At 37.5% G+C, this 24,421-nt stretch overlaps 1 protein-coding gene across 1 annotated transcript; it reads left to right on the top strand.

The window, feature by feature from the left end:
- The first annotated feature begins 6,880 nt into the window (after nt 1-6,880).
- On the top strand, nt 6,881-19,016 carry LOC139147566 (acid-sensing ion channel 1A-like). The gene is made up of 11 exons (XM_070718691.1): nt 6,881-7,222; nt 8,997-9,167; nt 12,460-12,666; nt 12,911-13,032; nt 13,325-13,503; nt 14,488-14,644; nt 15,288-15,344; nt 15,725-15,893; nt 16,047-16,580; nt 17,202-17,293; nt 18,263-19,016. Exons 1-11 carry the CDS (start codon nt 6,987-6,989, stop codon nt 18,376-18,378), a joined length of 2,040 nt encoding a protein of 679 aa, XP_070574792.1. The 5' UTR covers nt 6,881-6,986; the 3' UTR covers nt 18,379-19,016.
- Nucleotides 19,017-24,421: the final 5,405 nt, after the last annotated feature.

The raw sequence follows: 24,421 nt of genomic DNA on the forward strand, positions 1-24,421 counted from the left end.
TTTTAACTGCGACCTGGGAGTTCTTAAACTGCGACCTGGGAGTTCTTAAACTGCGACATGCGAGTTGCAAAACTAATATGGCGTTTGCATACATGTCATTTCGTTCTCCTCCTAACGATGGATTACAGAGGCAGAGACGAGCTTATTTCTGCATACTTCTACAATGGATACACCCTGGGACTAGTGGGAGAAATACCGGCCACGTTAGGACTCCGACATGTAGGGAAGACCGATCACGACCTGCGACATACGACCTGCGTCTTTAAACTGTGATCTGCCACCTAACCCTAACCCTAACCCCTAAGTTATGCCGTTACAATTTTTCCCTCCCTTGGCCTAATCTCTAGGGTTGAGAGCGAAGTAAGGCTTTTTACTAGAGAAAACCTAACCCCTAACCCTAACCCTAACCCCTACCCTAACCCTAACCCTAACCCCTAACCCTAACCCTAACCGCAGATCGCAGTTTTAAAACTCGCATGTCGCATGTCGTGACCGGTCTTCCATATCTGCGAGCGCGTTTGGATTGCAGTCTCGGTCGGCTGGAGGCCGGCGTCAGCCGCCAGAGAGACATCAGGCTAGTAAACATATTCTAAGGGAGCCGTCATTATTAACGGCCTGGGGGATCGGAGGAATGAGAGGGGTTCACTCAAAATGGGGTTGCTCAAAATGTGGAGAGGAGAAGGGGGTTACTCAATTTTTTGTGCAGCATAAATTGAAACATCTATCAGATTGCACCATTCCACACATCAATGTCTAGAAATTTTTCATGCGAGAAGGGGACACCCTCTCTTGTTCTCTCCCCCTTGGGGTATTCTACCAGTTGTACTAGTAAAAGACAAATCGAAAACCCATCTCAGAATGCGCCAGACTGCACCATTGCATACCTCAATTTCTCAAAACTTAACTGTTGTGAATGCATCCTTTATTATCACAGAAACATAATTATATTTTCATTGACTTCTAATCAGTTCAATAACCATTTTGACATTTAACCATACTGTATTCAGGCTTTTTATTAGAAGCTGGCAGCAGGAGAAATGACACAAGAAGGTCACAGATTTTCCACTCCTGCACATTCTTTTGTCTTCAATCTCTGGCAAACCGAGAACTGTTTCTTACTTGTTGAATATTCTGACTCAAACAATGATCATGCAAAAAATGTAATACAAATGTCAGCGTTCAATGTAATTTTCAAACAATTTTACCGGGTGCAAAATAAATTGAAACACCTCTCAGATTGCGACTTAACACACATCCTTTTCCCAAAATTTTCGTTAGGAAAGTGGGGACACCTTCTCGTGCTCTCCCCTGGGGTGTTCTAACAGTTTTACTTATTTAAAAAAGGGATTCACACCTCTCAGATTGCGCCAGACTGCACCATTGCACTCACAATTTCTCAAAATTTTCCACGCAAGATAGGAGACATTGCATCCCCTCTGACACTTTCACCCTAAGCCTCTCGCGTGTTCTCCCCCTGTACTTTAAAATTCTGCCAAGTCAGATATCCTAGTGAAACCATGTCATGATACCCATCCAAGTTAAACAATACTATAAGGTCGGATACTGGTTATAACGTGAGCTTTTATTTTACATCAGTATTTGAAAGGTCTTTACTATTGCTGTATTTATGTAAATTTTACAAATACATGTATCGATATTAACTTTTCTAAGTCTTAGTTAGAGAGGGGGATACTCAAATTCATCATGGTTAGCGGGGGGGTACTCGAAATTTCGGACTTTCCGATGAAATTCCTCCAACCCCCCCCCCCCCCCAGGCCGTACATAATGACGGCTCCCTAAATATCCCCTCCCTATTTTCGTCCTCTGTATTGTTTAAACCTGAGACATCTATCGTGGAATGTGACGGCGGGGTGGCCGTGCGTTCACTTTATGTGCAGGTCAGCATCTTGCAGGGGCCGGCAGCCATTGAAGGTCTTCAGGAAAAAATGTGTTCGCAAGCGGCGACGGGAGGGCGGATATTTTATACTCTCTAGCTCATTGGGCTTTTCTGTGTCAATCGGAGGAGAAAATGTTGTGTTCATTTTACTGTGGGCCACTTGAAAAAGAAAAGCGGGCAAACTTGTCATCAGATGGGGGTAAATCTGCAGACAAGTTCAACTATCATCACCTTTGAGAGTCGGGCGTACTCACCATCTTATGATGATTTGCCATATCACAATGGCTATATTGCTGCTTACTCCACCGTTCTTCAAATATGGCTTACGCTATGCGACACTCGTGGTAAACTGCCAATGAGTGAGGGTTAACGTGTGGTCAAATCTGAACGTATTGGTCAAAAGTAAAAATATATCGATACAAAACCCGAAAGATAACAAACTTTAATGCTCATGTGTTGACGAGAGGGCAGCGGGGAACTTTTGTTAGCGACGACTGGGGAATTTTGTGTTAGGAAAAGGGGCACAGGGATGTTTGGTGGTGGGGAGGGAAGATGGGAAAATATTTGATGGAACGGGAAAGCTTTTAAAAAATCGGTGATGGATGTTTTTTACCCCTAAAATTCTTTTAAATGCAATATTTAATCGTATGAACACTGAAAAACACCTTATTGTTAAATTTACTGAAGTAGGTCCTTGCCCCTGACTGTATGTCTGAGGTGTGGAATTTATTTCTTAATGATGAAGGACATACCCTACTTTTTAGTCAATCAATTTATAAGAAAGGAATTGTAATATAGGTCTAATTTTGCAATTCATTTCTATATTTTTCATTCTATTCGTAATGCGTTTTTCTACTCTTTTTCTTTCACTGACGAGACCCCATAAAGAAACTTAAAGAAACAAGCACGACAAATAGATAAGATGACAACTGCATCACCCATCGTTTCATATGCGCCGGCGCGCATAGTGAACCAACGAGCTTGGTGGAAAAGTTTATGTTTAGGCTTATGTGGTCATTCGTAACACTATGGTTCGGCGAGTTTATTTTCCGCCTCTGTAACTCAGTGTCTTCGTGAGCGAGGGGGCAGAGTATTAATTTGCTGCAAAATAAACACACCTAACAGAGACACTGTGTTTGTGCACCCAATATCAACTCTAAACTACACAAACCAACCTTTATCAAGTTCCTGCCGGCAAAAGGACTACCGAACTCATCTTGTTTTCATAAATCTGTACGCAAATTTTTAAACTAAGTCTTCACCAATCGCATTTTAAATAAGACATGCATTGTCTACATCAGTGAATCGTAAACGTACTTCAAATGTTATATTTGCAGGAGGAGGAGTGGTCTAATTTTAGATAGTTAGCTTAACATATATTCTACATTCACTGGAATCTGTTTGCAAACACACTGTAATTATTCATCATAATTGTGCGGTTAGTTTTAGACAGAGTGGGCTTAGCTTCCGTCGGACTACAGTCGTGTTGCGGGCACGTGTGAAATGTGAGAACGTGTTTTTCCCCTTATGAAAACAGAGGAGTTGTTATAAGCAAAAATATGCATGTTTCAAGTTGTCGAGCCATGGAACTATCACAGCAGAGAGTGTTTTTGGTGGTAGTGTCGCAATTTTGTGTTCTTTAAAAAACTGTTAGCGCATTTTTCGGTCAGAATTCAGTGTTGATCTTCAGTTGGGTAAAAACTCTAAAACTTTTTGCCACGAATTTGAGTTCATGTTCTGTTTTCTACTACTTAAACAAGATAATTTTAGTGTAACCAGCGCAGAGTGAATAAGTACGCTAAGATTACCTGAATGAAGCTGGAATATTGACATGGCACCTTTTTATCATGCTAATCTCGAGTCGACAGGAAATGCTGCAGCGTTACCTCAGGGAAATAAAAAAAAATATGAGGTTATTCAAATTGACTGTCACGTGGTCCTTATGCAAACAATTGTCATATAATACAAAATACAGTATTGGCCAATATCTAGGCTTTCAGAAAATGTATACTTTGATTTGGTTACGAGCTTAATTTAATGCAGAGGGTTCATTAATTGGAAGGGTTCAATACTTGTCTTGGGACCTTAAAGAAGTACACACATCGAAAGTTAAGGACTTAAAGACTTTTCCTCAGCTGGAAAAAAATGGGGTAAAACGGCTATTAGAAAATTAGGAAATAAGAAAACCACCGTGAAAAGAACAAAGACAATCGAAGCACAGTCTAGACCATGGTCGAAAAAAGTGTATGTCGGTCGATCATAGATTTGTTGTAATGACTAACTGCCGATTGAATTTTTCAGTCAGTTTGCCAATTTTAAGTTGTCTTGAAAACATCAGCAAATTTTATGAACACTTCTAGTTTCCTTTGTTGCTCTATTGATGATGCTGTCTATTGAATAAAGAGCAGGGTCAATTTATTCACCAGCGTTCATGAAATAAAGATCTGAAAGACGTTCAACCCAATTTTTGACTAATACGTATGGACCGACAGAGTATAAGGCTTTCATCGATGGTGACTGCCTCGCTTTGTTGCTTAGTTACTGTCAAGGGCGCAATCATTTTGAATTCCAGGCTAACATCACGCGGCAGTCATTTTGCCCCAAATCTGGTACCTGAACTTTTTTGTCAGCACAGCGCAGCCAGCGGTAGAAAGGGTGCAGAGAACCAGACGAACAGAACGGGCGTTCCGTACGGCTTTTTAGCACATGCAAAGTAAATTGTTGTCGATGACATTTCATACCAAAAAGAAGTAAATCGACCAGGGCGCCTTCAGCTTCCGACCTGCAAAGGACCACATCTCTAAATTTTGGCAATCGATTATTAGGTTAAAGTTGAACGCGCCTCAGGGACAGATAATTAAATTCTCCGAATTGCCCAATACTTTTTCTGGTCTAAAACCCTGGGGTTCATTTTAAAGCTTTTGGAATAAGACCGAAAATCGAAATTTTATTTATGTTCTCTATTGAGAAATCATTAACAAATGGATTGGGATCATGTTTGGAAACCGTATATGTTGCAGCACGGTGCATTCTGCACCTGCATCTGCGAGTTCACTGAACGGTTCCAAAGGGCCTACAGGACGATTGCCAGAATGCCAGTGCGTTACAGCAACGAATTTACACTTCGGTTTGTGAATATTTCACTCCATGCTCTCTGTTGTTCATGGATGCATGATGTGAACTGGTCGACATTTCGTGGTAAACTCGTCGCTTGGGGTAGTTTACTTAAATATCTTAGAACAAATGCACCGCTAAACAAAACCATTAATTTTAATCATCGTATCAAGTAAACCTCAGACACACGCACATCACTTCAAATAGCTGCGATAAACGTCAACGCTCTCTTGCTTTTTTCTGTAACAAAAACACACAAGTTCAACATTGTTCTCTAGAGCACCTTTACCATTCCATAGTATGCTTATAGTTTTACATTTGACAAATATGCTAATATTAATGATAATATGAATTATATATAAATTTGTCTCATTAGTTACTACATTGACGGAAGATACATCAATTAGGCAGCCTATGGGCGGCACTAATTTTCCTCATGCATTATTTTCGGTATTTTCATGACAACATTATTATTTGCGACTGGGGAGTCACATTGTCCGAATATTGACAGTTTACATGCAGAGTCAACAACGTTTCTTTCGATTTATAAGCTTCATATTTCATGCCTTCGGGGTGCACCATGACATCCCTTGAATGGTTGTCGAAGTTGAAAGAATAATACATACAGAGAGTCTGAGATCAGAATTATTCAAGTTTTCACAGCCTTACCACGTTGCAAAGAATGTGCGCTCGAAAAAATCCTTGTCAAGTAGATAAATGAGGGATAATTTCTTACCTCCCAGCCAAGATTTAGTTGTGTAGAAAATAATGAAGAGGGTCGAGTGTGGCCAATGTTGTGAAAGACGTGTCCGTGACAAGGGAGACGAACTTCACACTAAAGCCTAAAGGTCAAGGTCAATGAAGTGAAACATTGTGCAACAGCTTTGCTGTTTTGAATCTCACCTCTAACATAGGGGATCAATACAACACCTCTTTTCAAGACAGCCTTATGGCGCGTAATCAAGGCAAAAATTCAAACTTTCATTTTGGACTTTCGAACTCTCATTTTTGACTAACTTCCATTTTTGACAACTTTCGTTAGTCAAAAAATGGGAGTTCGAAAGCTAGAAATGCGACTATGAGTGCAAAATGGAAGTTTGAAATGTTTACGCGCCATAACTCCCTTTTGCCATCGCTTAAATAGCTGACACACTTAAATAAATCTATACATATAGTAAAAAAACTTAGAAAAAGTTTTACGATCGGGCTGACAGCGACATAATATAAAAAGTTTTAAAGATGTATGCAGTATATGTTTGCATTGCAATGTTATCATGATTTGACTCAAAACGTAGGCATCTTCGACAAATTCTCGTTTAAAAGGTCTGTCTACCTGTGCCACATCAAACGAGCTACTTTATTTACGGAACCATGAATCAGTTTCTTGTCACCATTACGCAGGGGAGACGATGGCAGTATCGATATGCTGTCGATACCAAGTTACACTATCAAATGTCGACATTCATCTCAAGTGTGAAGACAATGTGTTCAGAAAATATGAGAAGCGAAAAAAAAATTGCAGAATTCGCGATCAGCCTTTGATCGTTTATGTGCTCAAGTAGGTGCATTGGTAAAGTGTCGAGCCGAACAATACTTGATGGATCACTTCCCAAGGACAGCTTTTCGGAGGTCAATGTCAACTTAAAACACCTAAAAGTTATCCGTAGAATATATCCGCCCGGAAATCACTCAATGGACGTTCTTGTATATGTGTGTGTATTTCATTGTGAACGTGAATACTCTTCAGACAAATAAAAACCAATGGCGGCCTGTATGACGCGCCTTTAAAACGCGCCAGCATGACCTCTCGTCGTAAAGCTGAAAAGTAACGGTGACGTAGATATGTTGCTTGTTCGACGCTGACGCAGCAGTTAAGTCTGCGTCACGTGCTCAGGGTCGCGCCGAAATTGGTCAGCTCGGCAGAACATCCAATGTTGAATTTCGATACCGTGCTACCGCATAATCAGCCGCTGTCATGAGTACATTTGGTTTAAATAGAACTTCAGTTGTTCCTCTCAATAATTTTGCCTACGAGACCGAGTTTTCCGAGGACAGGAGAACAGACGAAAAACCTATTTCTACAGACAAAGATGACCATAACTCCGAAAAAGATGGCAAGACATGGACGGGAGTTTTCAAAACTTTCACACAAGAAGCTGGTGTGTCCGGTGTAAAATTCGTAGGCAGTGCCAATGTTTCGTTCGGAAGAAGGTTCGTTCTAATATTGTCATCGTCACCAGCATTGACTCGGTATACGCCACTCGCTTTTCTTATGTGTTTGCGATGTCGTCGTCAGGCACATTCATGCACGGCTGATGCATTGAAAGGGTCCTTTTGCAGAATGAATGCAGTGAGGTGACTCAGACCTTTATCAACGAACAAAGGCTGTGCATATTGGTGCTTTAGAGGAGACGCCATGCAAACACACGCATGCCAAACCGCTCCACTTGGGGCATTTTGTCGACAAGGTGGCGAGGATCATAACTTTTACACACTTAATTGGTGTTAAATCGTTGCCACTATTCTAAAATAGCCTGACATTTTCACTTTTTGTCATAACTATTAGCTATAATCTTCCTTGTCGTTGAGAGACATATGCTGTTATCAAATGTATCATTATGCCCGAAATTGTGTGGAAAACTTGAGAAAACTCTTGTAACACTGTTTTTGTTTGTTTGTTTGTTTCTTTTGTTTTAATTTGTTTTCTTTTCTTAATTATTACAATTCCAATTGAATACGGTTTACACAGAGAATGGTTTTCTTTTACAAATAATCCATGGAAGGTATCTCCTAGCCCTAATTAGGTCATCGCAAACGACATTGAACAAGCTTGAAAGTCGGTCACTGCTCATTCTTCTCAGCTGCTCCTGTCCTTGGGAATTCTCTACCCTAGGACATAAAACCTTTCCCAATGCCAACACTTTCAAAAGACGCTTAAGACGTACATCTTTCAGAAAGTATTTTAATTATCTCTCAAAGAACCAGTGAGCATACTTAAACTTTTGATATTTGGCGCCATATAAATTGTTAGATAGATAGATAGATAGATAGATAGATAGATAGATAGATAGATAGATAGATAGATAGATAGATAGATAGATAGATAGATAGATAGATAGATAGATAGATAGATAGATAGATAGATAACGAGGGGTCATATAACAGGATATCGCAGCTGGTTTTAGAAGGAGAAGTCTTTTGAAGCGCAGTCCTGCTGTAGTGATTGTGGGACGGTTAAGCAGTGACAGCGATAAATTATCTGAGTTTACGTTCGGGACAATAATCAAGGGGTCATTCAAAAAGAAACGACTATGTTTCCTGCTGGGATATCGGCATACATGTACAAGACAAACTTTTGGGCTGTTTGATACTTCGCGTAGATGCAATGTTTCCACGCGTTGTTTGCAGTGTTGAAAATTGCATCAAAGTTGCGAAGTAAAGTTATATTGCACAAATTTTACAGATACCCATTTATCAGGCAAAACTTGACCAGTATCCTAGGAACCGACTGGCCCTTGGAGTATGTGGGTCTCGCGAAGTGTCGCATGCCATCACGCGGTAGCCCATCAGCATCCCAACAAGAGTTGCAAAAGCGCCCCACTTACCGTTCGCAGAACACGTGTAAATAAGGCCTGGTTTTTTTCGAAGCTCTATGACGACATTAGCCACATACTAGTACTGCATCTCAGTAAGTGTATAACTGACCACTCATCCGACAGGCAGAATAGTTTCGCGAAAAGCGCGGTAATCGACGTAGATAATGCAAGCAATAAAACGCATCGTACTCACTAGGTTGAAACTCAGTCTCCGAAGAAAAAAAAAACGACTATAAAATATGTAAAACGCAACAGGTAAAATACAATAGGTAATATCATATTAGTTGCTCCCTAGCAGATTTACTTAGTTTTACGTTTTCGTGGTGCATTTGAGTACAGTATAAGCACTTCAATGCAGTGTTTAATTCATGTCTTACCTATATTGACAGGGTCTTCTGGTTATTAATTGTGCTCTTTGCACTGGGAGGATTGCTGTTCCAGGTTAGCACCTTGATTATGTCTTTTATCGATCGACCGATAAATGTGAACATTAAGTTTGAAGAGCCCAAGGAAAGGCCGGATTTTCCTGCTATTACCATATGCAACAACAACATGTTTAGGTAAGAGTTATATTTTTGTAATCATGAAAGTCAGAAAAAATTGAGAAAGGAAAAATACACAATGCATGTCCATATGTCATAATTTACTGTGAGTTAACCGAGGTTCGCATTTTGTCAGAATATCGGTAACGCATAATTTTTACATTTCCGGTAATTATTTGTCTGCTTGCCTCGAAATTGAAAGTCTCAAACTTTTGCTCAAACTTTCCTCAGGGTACCTTTAAACCATTACCTGTCAAAATCAAAAACAAAAATCAGGGGAAATTTTGCAAAAGTTTGACTGTATTACAAATCAAATAACTTAATATTTACCGACTTTTGAAATAATTCAAAATCGCTGCCACCCCTGTTGAATTTCGAGAAACTAAGCCGGTGAAACTTTAATTATTTCATAGAAACTAAGCCGGTGAAACTTTAATTATTTCATCAGCTTCAAAATTAGCCTCTATAAGCGATGTATCAGAATTTTTTTTTTTAAATAGAAAAAGAGAATATCTTTCCCTGGGGCGCATTTTACATTAAATGTAAGAGGATTGAACCATGGTGGTAGAAAAATGAGAGGCGAGCCTACGATTTTCTGAACTGTATTTGACATACTTCAAGTAATACTCACATAAAATGCAAACTTTTGTCAATATAGCTTTCAAAAAAAATGTAAACATTCTCTTCAATGCTATTGAATACAAATTAGGGGTAAGGACGGTAGCTTATATAGCTTCGTGTATTTAAAACCCTACACACTATATTTTCCATGAAGAGAATTTAATTTAAACTTTCGATTTCTCAACCAAACTGGTTAATACATAGTGTACTACTATAAGTTTTAAAATAGATCTAACCATTGGCATGATAGATTGTAAATATCTTAGTGTAAGATTCATTGACAGGACTCTTGTTATAATTTCTCGGTAAAGCCAGACATCTGTCACCTTCATATATGTAGCAAGTGTAATCAGATCTGGTAGAGTAATTTTGACTTATATTACTAATTACAAACGGTCATTACATATGCAAATAATCCATTAATTCACACGGCTAAACGCTTCAGAGAAGAGTAACATATCTATCAGATCAACATTTGTAGCAGCTTCCATCGAGGTTGTTAAATATATTTGAAGTCAAATTACTAATTTAAAAAATCATTACATATGCAAATGACACATTTCTAAACGTGACACTGCTTACTGCTTCATAGTACAAACAGACATTTACCAGATCAACATTAGTAGCACGTTTCATCAAATGTAATGAAGTAATTTCAGAATTTGATCACTAATGAAAAAGTTCATCTAATATGCAAATGAACCCTTAATTAACTTGATATTGCTAAATACTTCACACGACGATTAGATATATCAGATCAATATCTGTAGTAGGTTTCACTAAATGTGGTGCCATAATTTCAGAGTTATATCACGAATTGCAAAGATCATTAAATATGCAAATGAACCCGTTATTAACTTCACAGTAATTAATGCTTAACAATACCGTTAGATCCGTATCTGCAGCAGATTTCATCAAATTTGGTGCAGTTATTTTGGAGTTATATGACTAATCACAAAACTTCATTAAATATGCAAATTAGCTACTTATTAAAGGTAAGGGACTCGATCCCAGGGATCGAGTTTGTTCTAGTCTGTAAGAGGCTTATGGATGTGTCATAGCCTTTTGTTTTCCATTGAAATTGTAATCTAGTTAGTAAATTTCCTGGCAGGACAATCTGACGCCTGAACCATACCTTTAGCTTGACACTGCTCAATGCTTCCCAGTATAATTAAATATCTATCAGATTAATATTTGTAGCTGCAGGTATCATCAAATTTGATGCAGGAAGTTTTGAGTAACATAAGTAATTACACAAAAAATATTAAATATGCAAATGAGAAGATTTTTGACATGGCAGTTATAGTATCATCATTATGCTCTGAGATTGTCATCAGCGAAAGCTTCTTGAACTTTGGACAGTATTTCTTGATAAACGTCGAAACTGTCATTACTGTCTCCATAGGAAACATCATATGAAAAAAATGATATTTCATAGCTTCATTAATATGGAAGTCACATAAATCGAAATCTTTTCAGTTCTTGCCATTAGCATAGTGTACTTGTCTATAAAATCTGACTTGAATAGTTTGAGTTATCGTGTAAACAAACAGACAGACAGACATAAACACACTCACACACAGAGAGACAGACAGACGTCGCCACGGCATGCGCTCACGTGTGTAAACACGTGAGCTAAAAACTATGGTTTCATACTTATCATCAAAACCTCCAGCCCTTTATTGCACTTAATTTGGTGAAACCTGCTGCAGATATTGATCTGATAAATATGTAACTGTCGCGTGAAGCTTTGAGCAGTGTCAAGTTTTAATCTAGGGTTCATTTGCATATTAAATGAACTTTGTAATTAGTTATATCACTCGAAAATCACAACATTAAATTTGATGAAACGTGCTACAGATGTTGATCTGCTAGATATCTTATTGTCTCATGAAGAATTGAACAGTATCGCGTTAGTAAACAGCTCATTCGCATATTAAATGAAGTTTAGTAATTAGTGATTTAACTCTGAGAGTACTGTGCGAAAGTTGATGAAATCTGCTATATATAATGATATGACAGATATCTGATTGTTCTGTGAAGCGTTCTACTATGTAATGAACCTGTTGTAATCCACGTGAGCATATTCAGTTCACATCTGGTTGTTGCTAAGACACATGAAAGAAAGTCAATGGTCATGCAGTGTCATCCCATAACTTGGCAAAGTACTGTTGGTCTCATACAGGTAAACATCCGACAAATCTAAATGTCTAGCTCAATTAGTCAACCTACAATTACATGTTGATATATGCTGCATATATTATATCAGACGTATGGGTCAAAGGTCACCAAAATCACAAAATTCAATCACTTAAATATCATATTCTCAAACACGACATAGTCAATGATCACTAAATTCGGTACTAAGCAACTAAGCATTAGGGACGAAAGCAATTGTTGACATTTGATTTTTTTATAAACATTATTTGGCATGACAACTTTGAATCAAATATCACTGCAAGAAAATGTGACTAATGGGCGTTTACCTACATGCAAAGTTGCAAGTTATTTGGATCAGCAGTGCTAAGTGGCCAGCAGACTAGGAAGCAGAAGGGCAATAACAACAATTAACAATACAATTGCAAAAGGGTTTCGACACAGGTCTTGAAACCCCCATAAACGACGGCAACAACTGTAACAAATACATTACAATCACCGTCTTTTTGTATGATCCTTTTATTTGCCGCAGATACAACAACGTCAAAAATCTTCTCGGCGGGGCATCAATATTCCTGTTTTATTTCCCTTATCTGTATGCGATATTTTCATCGAATGGTGAGGCGATATCGGAGTTTGACGACTTTCGGGTTCCCGAAGAAGCGCATTACGGCGAAGGTCAGACTCAGCTCACTTTCATGGAGGAAACTGCCCATCATGTCGAAGACATCGTGAGGAGGTAATTCACTCTTCCTACGAACGAAGAAAGTTGCCGTATATACATCGATTGTGTCCAATCACCAGCGATTAACATTATTAGGACAGCGAGACTTTATTGACATTGGAATGTCTTGATTGATTCTCTATACGTTAATATAAGCCACTTTGCGAAAAAGTTTTTAGATTTGTCATTTAAAGTAGAATAGAAAAGCAGTCCATCATTTCAAATAATATTTGCTTTTTCTTATTCATTTGCATGACAGATGTTCCTTTGGTGGCTTGCCTTGCGGAACAGAGAACTTCACAAAAGTAATAACAAACTATGGAATATGTTACACGTTTAACTCTAATGAGCAAGGGTATGTTAATAAAGTTCGAAATGCGGGTAGGTACCTACCATCATCACTTTAGATGGCTTCACTTTTACAGTCTTTTAAAAGTCACCTGAAAGCTCGGTACAATGGTAAATCAGCGCTGAATTTAAAGAGCAGGGTTTACTCTTTTAATTTTTTATATAATAATAACGCATCAAAATCAACCAAAAACATATCATGTTGGCGTAAGGAAAACAACTACTTTGTTGGCAAAGACGTTTTTCGATTGGTTTATTCGAAAATTTTGAATGGATGGAGAAGAGTAAGCGAAAATCCTTGAATTTACCATTTTTTTAATGTCAGGCCAGCAATATGGATTACAGCTTCTTCTGTTTGTCAACCAGAGGGAATATGTAGCACCACGCACAAATGTAGGATTCCGTCTGATGGTTCATGGGCAGGACGAAATACCAAACGTTGCCAGTTATGGTCTGTCGATTTCTCCGGGAACAGCGTCGACGATTGGATTAACATCTAAATTGGTAAGATACCAACCCTCTCTTACCATTAAAATGTGAAATAGTTTAAATGTTAAGAGGTTTTTTTTTCCTTCAAAAGAAGAAGATTTGAAAAAAATTGAAAGTATGGTCATGAAAGCCTTAATTGTTAAAAACGTTTCTGATATTCGTAGTTGCAAGATATTCGTAAAACTTGAGCTGTACCAACGAGGCATTCTAAATCACCAATCGCCTATTCGCACTTCGTGTGTGAAATTACAGATAACAAGGAATTGACACTTGTAACCTTATTTTTCTGGGCGGAATCGTGTTGCTATATCTGCAACACGATTGGAAGACTTGCGATGCTGCTCCTGATGTCTCCTGATTTACAAAAGTTCTCGCAAGATCTGCTCTTGATCTGCAACGTGATCTGTTTCCTGTGTCCACTGACAAGATTACAACCCTTTTCAGAATTAGAGCGCGAAGCCACTGCAGTGAACTGCAATAAAACTGCTTACACTAATTAGTCTCAGCTGTAGCCGTGGCCACTTTGGTGTTGAACAAGGCTACTTGATAAAGACCAAAAAGTCTGCGTGTACAAAGGTGAAACTAACTCTGTCTGAGGCTCGAGTTGTAAATGAGAGTTTACGATTGGCACCCTGTGTTCAAGATTAAGATACAATGTAACATTACCATGCACTGGTCCATGTACAAATCTTTTTTATTTCAACTTCCCCAGACAAACTGTCTGCATGGGACATACAATGTTGTCGACTTTGCCAGCTGGCTACAGCTGAAACTAATTAGTGTAAGCAGTTTTATTGCAGTTCACTGCAGTGGCTTCGCGCTCTAATTCTGAAAAGGGTAGTAAACATATTCAACTGACACAAGAACTGAACGGGCGGCGTCTTCTTTGAAAAGTTCAATCAGCTCTGTGAAACGACTCAAACATCTTATCAAGTTCATAGTCACCTAATCCGCTTTAATAAACATTGTAGTTTACTGATTGCCTCTCGCAAAATATAGGTTTCCAATCTAGGCTCCCCCTACGGTAACTGCGTTGAAAATGTTGAAAATAACCTAAAGTACTTCGATGGTGCCTACTCTTTGTCCAAATGTTGGATGGAGTGTGAGACTGACTATGCAGTAGAACAGTGTGGATGCAGATATTTCTACATGCCAGGTACACAACCCTAAAAATGTAATTACCTTGCCGCCCTCTACGTAGATAGTGCAAGATTAAAGCAAATATATTATTCTTCATTGACAATTATTCATTTAAGTCGATTTGTATACTGACACGATGTTCACCAATACACTGAGGACTCATGAATATATTTATACGGGAAATCGATACACACACGGATACATACACGGTATCTGTGTTTCCATATTTTATGTAACGTGGTGGCTCTCAAACAAGCGTTGAAGAAAGGTACACAATGTCCTTGTCACTGAACTTCAGGCACTTCCCTTAACAATGTCTCCTGATTTAAAAAAGTGTTCCCAAGATATCATATTTCAAGCAGCATCTGGCGAATATTTCTACGATGCGTCCTTATCACAAGCATGACTTATTCAAATGTTAATTTCTTGTATGCGTCGACGTCATCACATGTCGAAAGTAACGTCAATCTGAAAAACATAGCATGTGTCATCTTTTAACAACATGTGAGTAAAATGGTCATGCGTGTACGAATCTGGTCCCAAAGATCGTCTTATTCAAATTTCTCTTCCGTGTAGTTTAAGAAGGATGTTTAAACCGGTATTGCTTTGTATGAGCAGGCGTAGACACCAATTAACTATTTATTTTATGAATACTGTAGGAAACTCGACCTATTGTTCCCCGTATGAGCTGCAGAATTGCTATTTTAGTGCAATGGGTAAGCATAGCACTCATTATCATGACTCTTTTGCCCTTTGAATAATAATATACTTGTTTTCTTGTCGGCCAAGTTTTTTGCTGCTCTATTGCCTAATTGGTTCACTCGTTCCCACTGTGGCATGTACATCCCCTGATTATCCTTTATGTCCATTTTTCTCTGATTGGTGCATGTATTCTATTCTGAAAAAACATACTTCTAACATGAATACTCCCGAAGAATTTATTTAAGAGGAGCAGGTCGATACTGTTTCCACACTTGATTGGTTATTTTTTCACTATGACAATATCCCTCACTTCTTATGAAAATTGCTTAAATTTGGAACACTATCGAAGGGCACTGTCGTCACGCATTTGATTGATTCGAAGTTTTACTTTCAGACGATTTCGCTTTGAAAGTGGATCCCTGCAATCACTGTGAAGAACCATGTGTGCAGACCAAGTACGAGACCAAGCTGTCCTACGATAGCTACCCGTCCTCAACATACTCTTATTTGTTAACAGCGACAGGAAGATGGCCGTGCAATGAAGCACTTGCATTCTATGGAATGTGAGTACCCGTTGTAAAATCATGTTTTACAGTGGTCATGTTTTAAAATTCTGTTAAACACATAGTTTGTTGTCATTGGCTAAAGTACACTGTTTATATACACATTCTGTTTCAGTAAAACAAGCTAAATAGGGCTTTTCGTTTCTTTTAAAGTATTCATTCATCAAACGATCTAATGGAAATCACGGCAAACATGAAAAACTTCGTTCTCGAGCATTACTACACTGTGGAGGCAAATGGTCAGAATATCTCTGCCTTCATATCTTCGCCTGAATTTCACGCCGTCATAGTTAAGGCTCTGACGGAGGGTCTGTTCATCGACATACTGAATGATCTTACATTCGAAGTTCTCAAGTACACCCTGACATTGATTTACAAGAACGGGACCGATGACGTGGGCTCGGACTTCTACGCCGAAACGAAAGAGACGCTGCAACAGAAGTACATGAATCTCTCGGTAAATCCCTGGACCGGCCATAATACAACAATGTGGAACATGTTTGCATCTGCCAATCATACAACTGACTCCATCCAGTATTTAATCGACTCCCTTTTCCAAGACTATTACCTGCCTTTGTTCGATGAAACGTTCCTTTACCTGTATTCTGAACTCAAGTCATTCCGAGATAATAAGACAGATGAATTTGTAAATGAAGGGCCTGGCGACATATGCAAAGCATATATGCAGTAAGTAGGCGCCATTGCATTCGCTCCTAAAGTAGAGCGACCATCACAATGACTATGCAAAATAAAGTGTGTGTTGGAACCGAACGTATATGGTTATATTAGTAGCCATTATCATCATCATCATCATCATCATCATCATCATTATCAGTAGTAGTAGTAGTAGTAGTAGTAGTAGTAGTAGTAGTAGTAGTAGTAGTAGTAGTAGTAGTAGTAGTAGTAGTAGTAGTAGTAGTAGTAGTAGTAGTAGTAGTAGTAGTAGTAGTAGTAGTAGTAGTAGTAGTAGTAGTAGTAGTAGTAGTAGTAGTAGTAGTAGTTATATTATTATCATCATTATTATCATCATTTGAAGAGCATTTCATAGCAATATGATACCCGAAGAATAAAAAGGGTACATATTTTGGAAAACATCAATTTTGGTATAAATAAATATAGCACGTAAGGTTATGATTTAATGATTCTTTACACATCCTCATGCATGTGTCCGTGTCTTCAAGTTCTAGTTTGCATATGGGAATGTAGCAATCACTCTCCAATATTAAACCACAGGAGTGCAGTACCTCTACGCAGACTTTCTTCAAACTGACAATAGTTACAGACAATGTTTGATGACTCTTTCCTCAGAGAAAACTTTTCAAAAGTCACCGTGTACTTCGAGGACTTGAATGTGAACAGCATCATACAGCAGCCAGGATATCATTCGTTTAATCTCATTTGTAAGTATGGGTTCATACATTGATGTGCATTTATCCTGTTCCGAGCTCTGTTCTGTGTTATGAGCGATAACAAAATCTTAAAATGCACTTATAGCTCGAATTCATGATTCGGCATATGGAAGGAGGCGATAGTATTAGATAGATTGAGCTTGTCGACAGCTATTCGGATTCTCAAACTTTCACAGTACTATTTTGGTCCACTGCCATTCGTGGCTCATTTTTAAGTTCATGGAATGCTAATAAAAAGTTTCCATTGATTCGTTCTCGTGAAAATCAATAATATATTTTCCCGTAGAGTAACATTGCTGAAATGGCCGTTTTAACTTTGAAGAGTCACTTATTAAATATTAGGTAATTAGTTCCTCGTGTAATTTTTTCCAGTGTTATCCATGATTTTTATTCTGGATGTCGAATGAGAACGATTCTAGTTTCCTGGTCGAAACTTTAATCACAAGTTCCAAGTCTTTCAATTTCGAAGCGCACTACCGTTGGAAGGCAATTACAACCCTCTATGAATTTATGACTTATTTGTCGAACGTCTTCGTCATTGTTGAACAATAAAAGTTTTTGTAGCTTTTACTGCATTATCGTCAAGATTTTGACATCCATAGTTATGTTTGAGGCATCAGTATATGCAGGTCACGAATGCAAACAAACCAAAATTTTCGAATTTGCGGCAAAAATGGAGTAATATTGAATGTAGAGAAGTTTTGAAAATCAGTCCAATGACGTAACCTAGCTCCGCACATAATTATGACGTAATTCACATATTTTTTACGTAATCAACACGACAGTGTTAACAGATAGAACGGTTCACTATATTTTTTCGGTATTTGTAGCGTATACCTGTCCAGTCCGAAGTATTAATCGGCTTACTGTTTCTCTTTTGTTTTGGTTATGTATGATCATCTGTGTCCTCTTCAATTACAACGTTATAACGTTATAATCTCTTGTCCCATTTTTTTTCAGGTGATATCGGAGGTTCCTTGGGTCTGTTCTTTGGAGCCAGCATCGTCACGTTCGTTGAAATCATCGATTTCTTCATAGTACAATTCTGGCTCATGAAAATCTCGGGAAATAAGTAATTTTACCTAGCAGCTGCACGTTGGTTACTAACATTCGTGTGTGATCGACATATGTTATCCGATTTCGCCCTCCGCAAGCTTTAAGCTTACAATTGTGACACTACTGTAAACGGACTCGCTGTGTGTTAATTAAAATACTGGCGTTTGCATCATAAAGAAGAAATCAAGACTACAGCTCTGAAAACTTCGTTTATCTCCAGAAAAAATATATATTTTATCAATATGTGCAGCAAAAGTATTGAAGACATTTTCGTTCGTATCTTTCAGATTCTGACTATGAAAATATTTCAATTAGATGGTGGCCTATATCATGTGTATACTCATTTCAAATCGGTTAAGGATACAGAACGAAGCGACAGTTTTTAACGTGTATGTCTTTACCAAAAGTATGGATGATAAAAAATTAGTTTTATTTCTTGTCTTCTGCCCTTTCTGTCAATCCGTTATAAGTTTACCAAATTATTTATAAGCTCTTTCCTTATCTTTCTCTTTGTAAGCTTTTTCTTTTTTGTCTATCATAATTGAGTATAATAATTTTGAGCTTTACTTATTGGTATTCATATGAAGTCCTCTTGTATATTTTTTTAGTGTTTAATGTGATCAGGGACTTAAGTGTGAATAAATGTTCTCTTGAAACTACTACTATTACAAGTAAATATATATATATATATATATATATATATATATATATATATATATATATATATATATATATATATATATATATATCAAATACCTTTGACCTGGTCTTGAGAGCTATATAGCTCGTTTATTACCCCCAGGGGTAATGCGTTACCAGAAAAATATCGCTATTTGCCGAGGGCGTAGGAGGTCAAGGGGTATTGCGCCAGCGACATGTTTCTGGTAAGGCAGGGACACGAGGGGTATAATAAACGGGTGCTATAGCCCGAAAAAGACCAGAGTAGGTGTTTTATAATACACTACATGCTTATGCGCTTCTATGTTATTGTTTTAAATGTGCTTTGATGTATAGCCTCTGAAACACTACATTAAGATAAGTTCACAACACGTCTTTTCAACCGTTTTTCGGTGAGCTGTCGACGGTTTCTGCTCGAATTTGCGCTTATGACCTCCAACGTATTCAATACGTTTTACGAATGAGGGTAAACGTCGCAAAAACCGTCGACGAATCACGGGAAAGTGTTTGAAAGTAAATTAATATTCACCGATTTGCTGGCAGTCACGCGCCAAACAGGTTGGAAAGACAGCTTCAAAAAAGAATAGGAAAAGACACCATGAACATCAATATCCGAAAATAATATACAACATCTATCATGGAGGGCAGTATAGGACATCAAGTTTAAATAAAATATGATATTTGTTTTCCGAAAACAAGTTTGTGCAAATTTTTAAATTGCAAAGCATTCCGGGATACCGTGAGGTTACTTGTTGATTCTAGTACGGATGTACCGCAAACAGTAATGCAACATTAACTGTATTAAAGAATTCTGTCTATGTGTGATTAACTTCCCATATAGCATAGCATAGACTCGTTTGTTCACTGTATTGCTTGTAGCAATAATTCGCCACCTGAACTATTCCATGATATATATATATATATATATATATATATATATATATATATATATATATATATATATATATATATATATATATATATATATATATATATATATATATATATATATATATATATATATATATATATATATATATATATATATATATATATACTCTCGTACTCTCTGTGCCCAAGTTCAGAGGTTGCCATAAAGCCATTATGGTGATAACCGGGGGCACATTATATACATTTTGTGTATATATATATATATATATATATATATATATATATATATATATATATATATATATATATATATATATTGCCGAACCAATCAAATCTAAAGCTTAGCTAAACTTTGATGGCCAATATGCCTTTGGGGTCCAATGAAATTTAAGTGCACCAAGTTTTGATAACAGGACCCGCTTTAATACAAAAGTACATATACCAAATGTGAAAGACCCATTACTGCTATATGCTACATCTACCAAACCTTCAACACGCAATAGCTGAAGAAATTCCGTCACTCACGAGTCGCTCACGAAATACTCTATCTATGAGCTAAAATGTGGCACTGCCTATGAGGCTCGATTCCACATGTGGACCGGTTAGTTTTTATTTAGTGTAGAGTTAGGTTACGTTCCGACGTTCTTATATGTAGACTATCCACAAAGGCATCAAACGACTTGTCCGGCCTGCAAATAATACTGCCCATTCTCGTCGAAAAATAAACACACATCCCACATTCAGTAACCTGAATATCGGTTATCGTTTCGGGTAGAGTTTTTATCTCGCATTAGACTGACACAACTCTATCACTCAATCGAAAACATTCTAACTTTTTGTTTACCTTTCAAGTCAGTACAGGGTGCGAAAATGAGTTTAGAATTATTCAAAATAGCTATGCTGTCAACACCAAAATCAAGATATTATCAACATGCTGCGTTAAAAAATATAAGTTATAACGCTGCGTCCTTATGTCATATATATTTATGCAAGCAAGTATAGCATTTTGTTTTGTGATAGTCTGCATGAATATTTTAGGTAGCAAATGAGAAGTTAAACGAATCCGAAACGAGCATGAATATTTCTGGTTCATGGCTTTCTTCCTCAAAGAATAAATCTGGTATTGAAGTTTGTGTTGCATAAACTCAATTTTTATCATTGTTGGGCTATTCCCGTCTGACTTCGCCAAAAACCAGTTTTGGGCAAGTTTATTCTTTTCGGATCCTTTGTTCAGAGCTACCAGATATCATTCCTTTGGTTTGTGGTTTCTTGGGAACTGATCCAACTTCTCGGGTAAGCTTATTCCTGTAAAAGAATGCCTGAGTATAGTTTCTTTTCCCCCATCTTTTCCTGTTATTATGAATCGTTCTCGAGTGAATTTATGAAAAGACACGATGCAGCTGTCATCGTGAAGGGGCCGTCACTGTACTTGTAACTGTCAATACAGACCTGTCTTCATCACATACATCAAATTTGCTGCAATGCAAGTACTGTGTAAGGTGATAAAAATGGTAATTCGCGCCAAGTGTCATTACAGACGATAAGCAAGTTTCAATTGTATACAACGGAAATATGAAAAAGCTAACTTCAGTAAATAAAAATGAAACCTCAAGGTACGTAATGAATACTTTCATATGGTATAGGGAAAAGAATCAAATGCAATACTGTATTAACGCTTCCACGATAAAAACAGCAAGTATCATCAATTAAACAAAATACATAAATTAATTGACTATAAAAAAAATAAATAATTGATTGTTTGATTGATCAAAGATTGAGCATTCATTAAGGTATAATATGCGAATCAAACGAGAATGACTTAAACTTTTGCTCAAATGTCATCAAGGAAACTTTCAACCATACTCACAATAAAGCAAGAATAAAACGAAAGATGAATTAAAAAATAATGAGTCTATATCACAGCATTTTGTCCAGTGTAAAACAATAATAATACTATGGAATAGTAAAGGTGCCTTAGAGGACAACGTTGACCTCATGTTTATTTATTAAAGTGAAAAGCAACAAGCGTTGACATTCATCGCCGCTGTTTGAGGTGATATGCGTATGTCTGAGGTTTGTTTAATATGATGATTAAATGTAGTGGTCTTGTTTAGCGTTGCATTAGTTCTTAGTTGTATTTAAGGTTGTATGCGCCTCGAAAGTGAAAGACTTTAACTTTTACTCATCTTTTCCTAACGAATCTTTCAACCATTTTCTTTCAAAGTCAAAAATAAAAATCGGTGGTCACCGTGCAAATTTTGATACTAGAGAAAGAACTATCCAAAGATATACATATATTTAAAATTCAAAATGGCCGCCATCCCTTTGTTAATTGTAAAAAGAAAAATAAAATTGTCGAATTTCGAAAAACGAAGTCACTGGAAAGTTTTCTTACACCAAGAGCTTTAAAATGAATCCCCAAAAGTGGTAGATCAGAAAAGAATTGTAAATATTTGAGAGTCCCCCCGAGACGCGTTCTACCTTAAACAATAAACTACCCCCAGCGACGGGTTTACCATGACGCTGACGAAGCAATTAAACCTGCGTCACGTGCTCAGGGTTGCACCGAAATTGGTCAGCTGAACACCAAATGCTGAATTCCGATACTGTACTACCTCGTAGTTGGCGTAATCGACAGCGGTCATGAGTGCATTTGGTTCAAAGATGACTTCAATTGTACCTCTCAGCAGTGTTGCCTGCAAGACCAAGTTTTTCGGGGACAGGAGAACACAGGAAAACCCTATTTCTACAGACCAAGATGACCATAATTCCGACAAAGATGACAAGACATGGACAGGAGTTTTCAAAACTTTCACACAAGAAGCTGGTGTGTCTGGTGTAAAATTCGTAGGAAGCGCCAATGTTTCGTTCGGAAGAAGGTTTGTTTTTAATATTGTCGTCCTCATCTGCATAGACTCGGTTTACGGTACTTGCTTTCCTCATGTGTTTGCGTTGTCGTCGCCAAGCGCATCCATGTACGGTTAATAAATTAAGGGAGCCGTCATTATTTACGGCCTGTGGTCGGAGGAATTTCATTGGGAACCCCGAAATTTTGAGTATCGCCCCTGCCAACCATGATGAATTTTACTTAGCCCCTCTCTAATACAGAAATTTTGACTGATCCCCTTCTCCTCCAATTTGGAAAAGTCGAATATCAATACATGTATTTGTAAAATTTACAAAAATACAGCAACAGTATAGACCTTTCAAAACCTGGTTTACCCTGCTAAACAATCACCAGTTAACTCATGACGGTTGTAAAAGGTGCAACCAACAAAATGAAATTCAAAGTCACAACGAAATATGGACACAAAACCTCATGCTATAACTGCTATCCATCCATATTATTTAATTTGGATGAGTATCATTACAGGATTTTCATTAGGATATTTGACAAGTGAAAAGTGTAAAGTACAAGGGGAGAGTGCCAGAGGGGTGTATCCCCTCCCTTGCTAGGAAAATTGTGATAAATTGATGTGCACTAGGTAAAACTGTTTGAAATGACATTGAACACTGATATTTTATTACATTTTTGCATGATCAGTATTTTAATCACAATATTCAACAATCAAACAATGATAATACATTTTCTACCTGGTTCAAAACAGTTGAGTTTGCATGAGAAATCTCTATTGCTCAGGTATTTGTGGACTATGAATTTCTTTCTTGTAATAAAAGACAGTTTTCTTATCGAGGCAGTCCAATGTTTTGTATACTTTGTAGAATTAGCTTTCTTTAAACATTCTCCCGAATAATCAGTACCCTACGGAATATGGAGAGTCGAATCAGATGTTTCTTATGCTTGATCAGCAAATAGATAGATAGATAGATATACTTTATTGTCCATAAAAACATGGAAAGTTGTCTTTAAACATCAGGACCGCTATAAAAACACCAAATACGGACAACACCATACAAAACAATACAATAGTTACAGACAAACACAACACTATATTAAAAGTTCCTACTTAAAATGGTGTTTGCTCTGGTTCTCCGGATGGAATCAGACATATTCATATTTAAAACAGCAACTGCTGACGGTATAAATGACTTCTTAAAAAGATTCTTCCTAGCCCTGGGCACAAGTAGACGGCGTCCCGAAGGCAGATATTGAAACTTGTCATTCAATGGGTGAGATTTATCACCAAGAATGGATAAACCTTTCCTACGAAGAGCATAAGTATACAGTTCTCCAAGATCTTTTAACTTTGTCCCGACAAGTCGACTACGTATGTTTACAATTTTCGTTAGTCGCATTCTCTCTTTAACAGAAATATGACCAAACCATGTGACAATGTTATAAGTTAGAATGCTTTCAATACAACAACGATACACAGAAGCAAGGATGTGACTGCTAACATTGAAAACTCTTTAGCTTCCTCAGAATAAATATTCGTTGGTGAGCTTTCTTATAAATTTTGTCTGTATTCTCTTTGAAACTTAACTTCTGGTCTACTATGGACCCTAGATATGGAAATGATGATACTATTTCAA

Source organism: Ptychodera flava, chromosome 13 (assembly GCF_041260155.1).
Source record: "Ptychodera flava strain L36383 chromosome 13, AS_Pfla_20210202, whole genome shotgun sequence".
Classification (NCBI taxonomy): domain Eukaryota; kingdom Metazoa; phylum Hemichordata; class Enteropneusta; family Ptychoderidae; genus Ptychodera; species Ptychodera flava.

Coding starts and splice junctions, on each gene's coding strand:
- LOC139147566 (XM_070718691.1), top strand. CDS start 6,987: ATGAGTACATTTGGTTTAAATAGAACTTCAGTTGTTCCTCTCAATAAT. Junction 14,645..15,287: donor CAGATATTTCTACATGCCAG/GTACACAACCCT, acceptor TGAATACTGTAG/GAAACTCGACCTATTGTTCC. Junction 16,581..17,201: donor ATATGCAAAGCATATATGCA/GTAAGTAGGCGC, acceptor CTCTTTCCTCAG/AGAAAACTTTTCAAAAGTCA.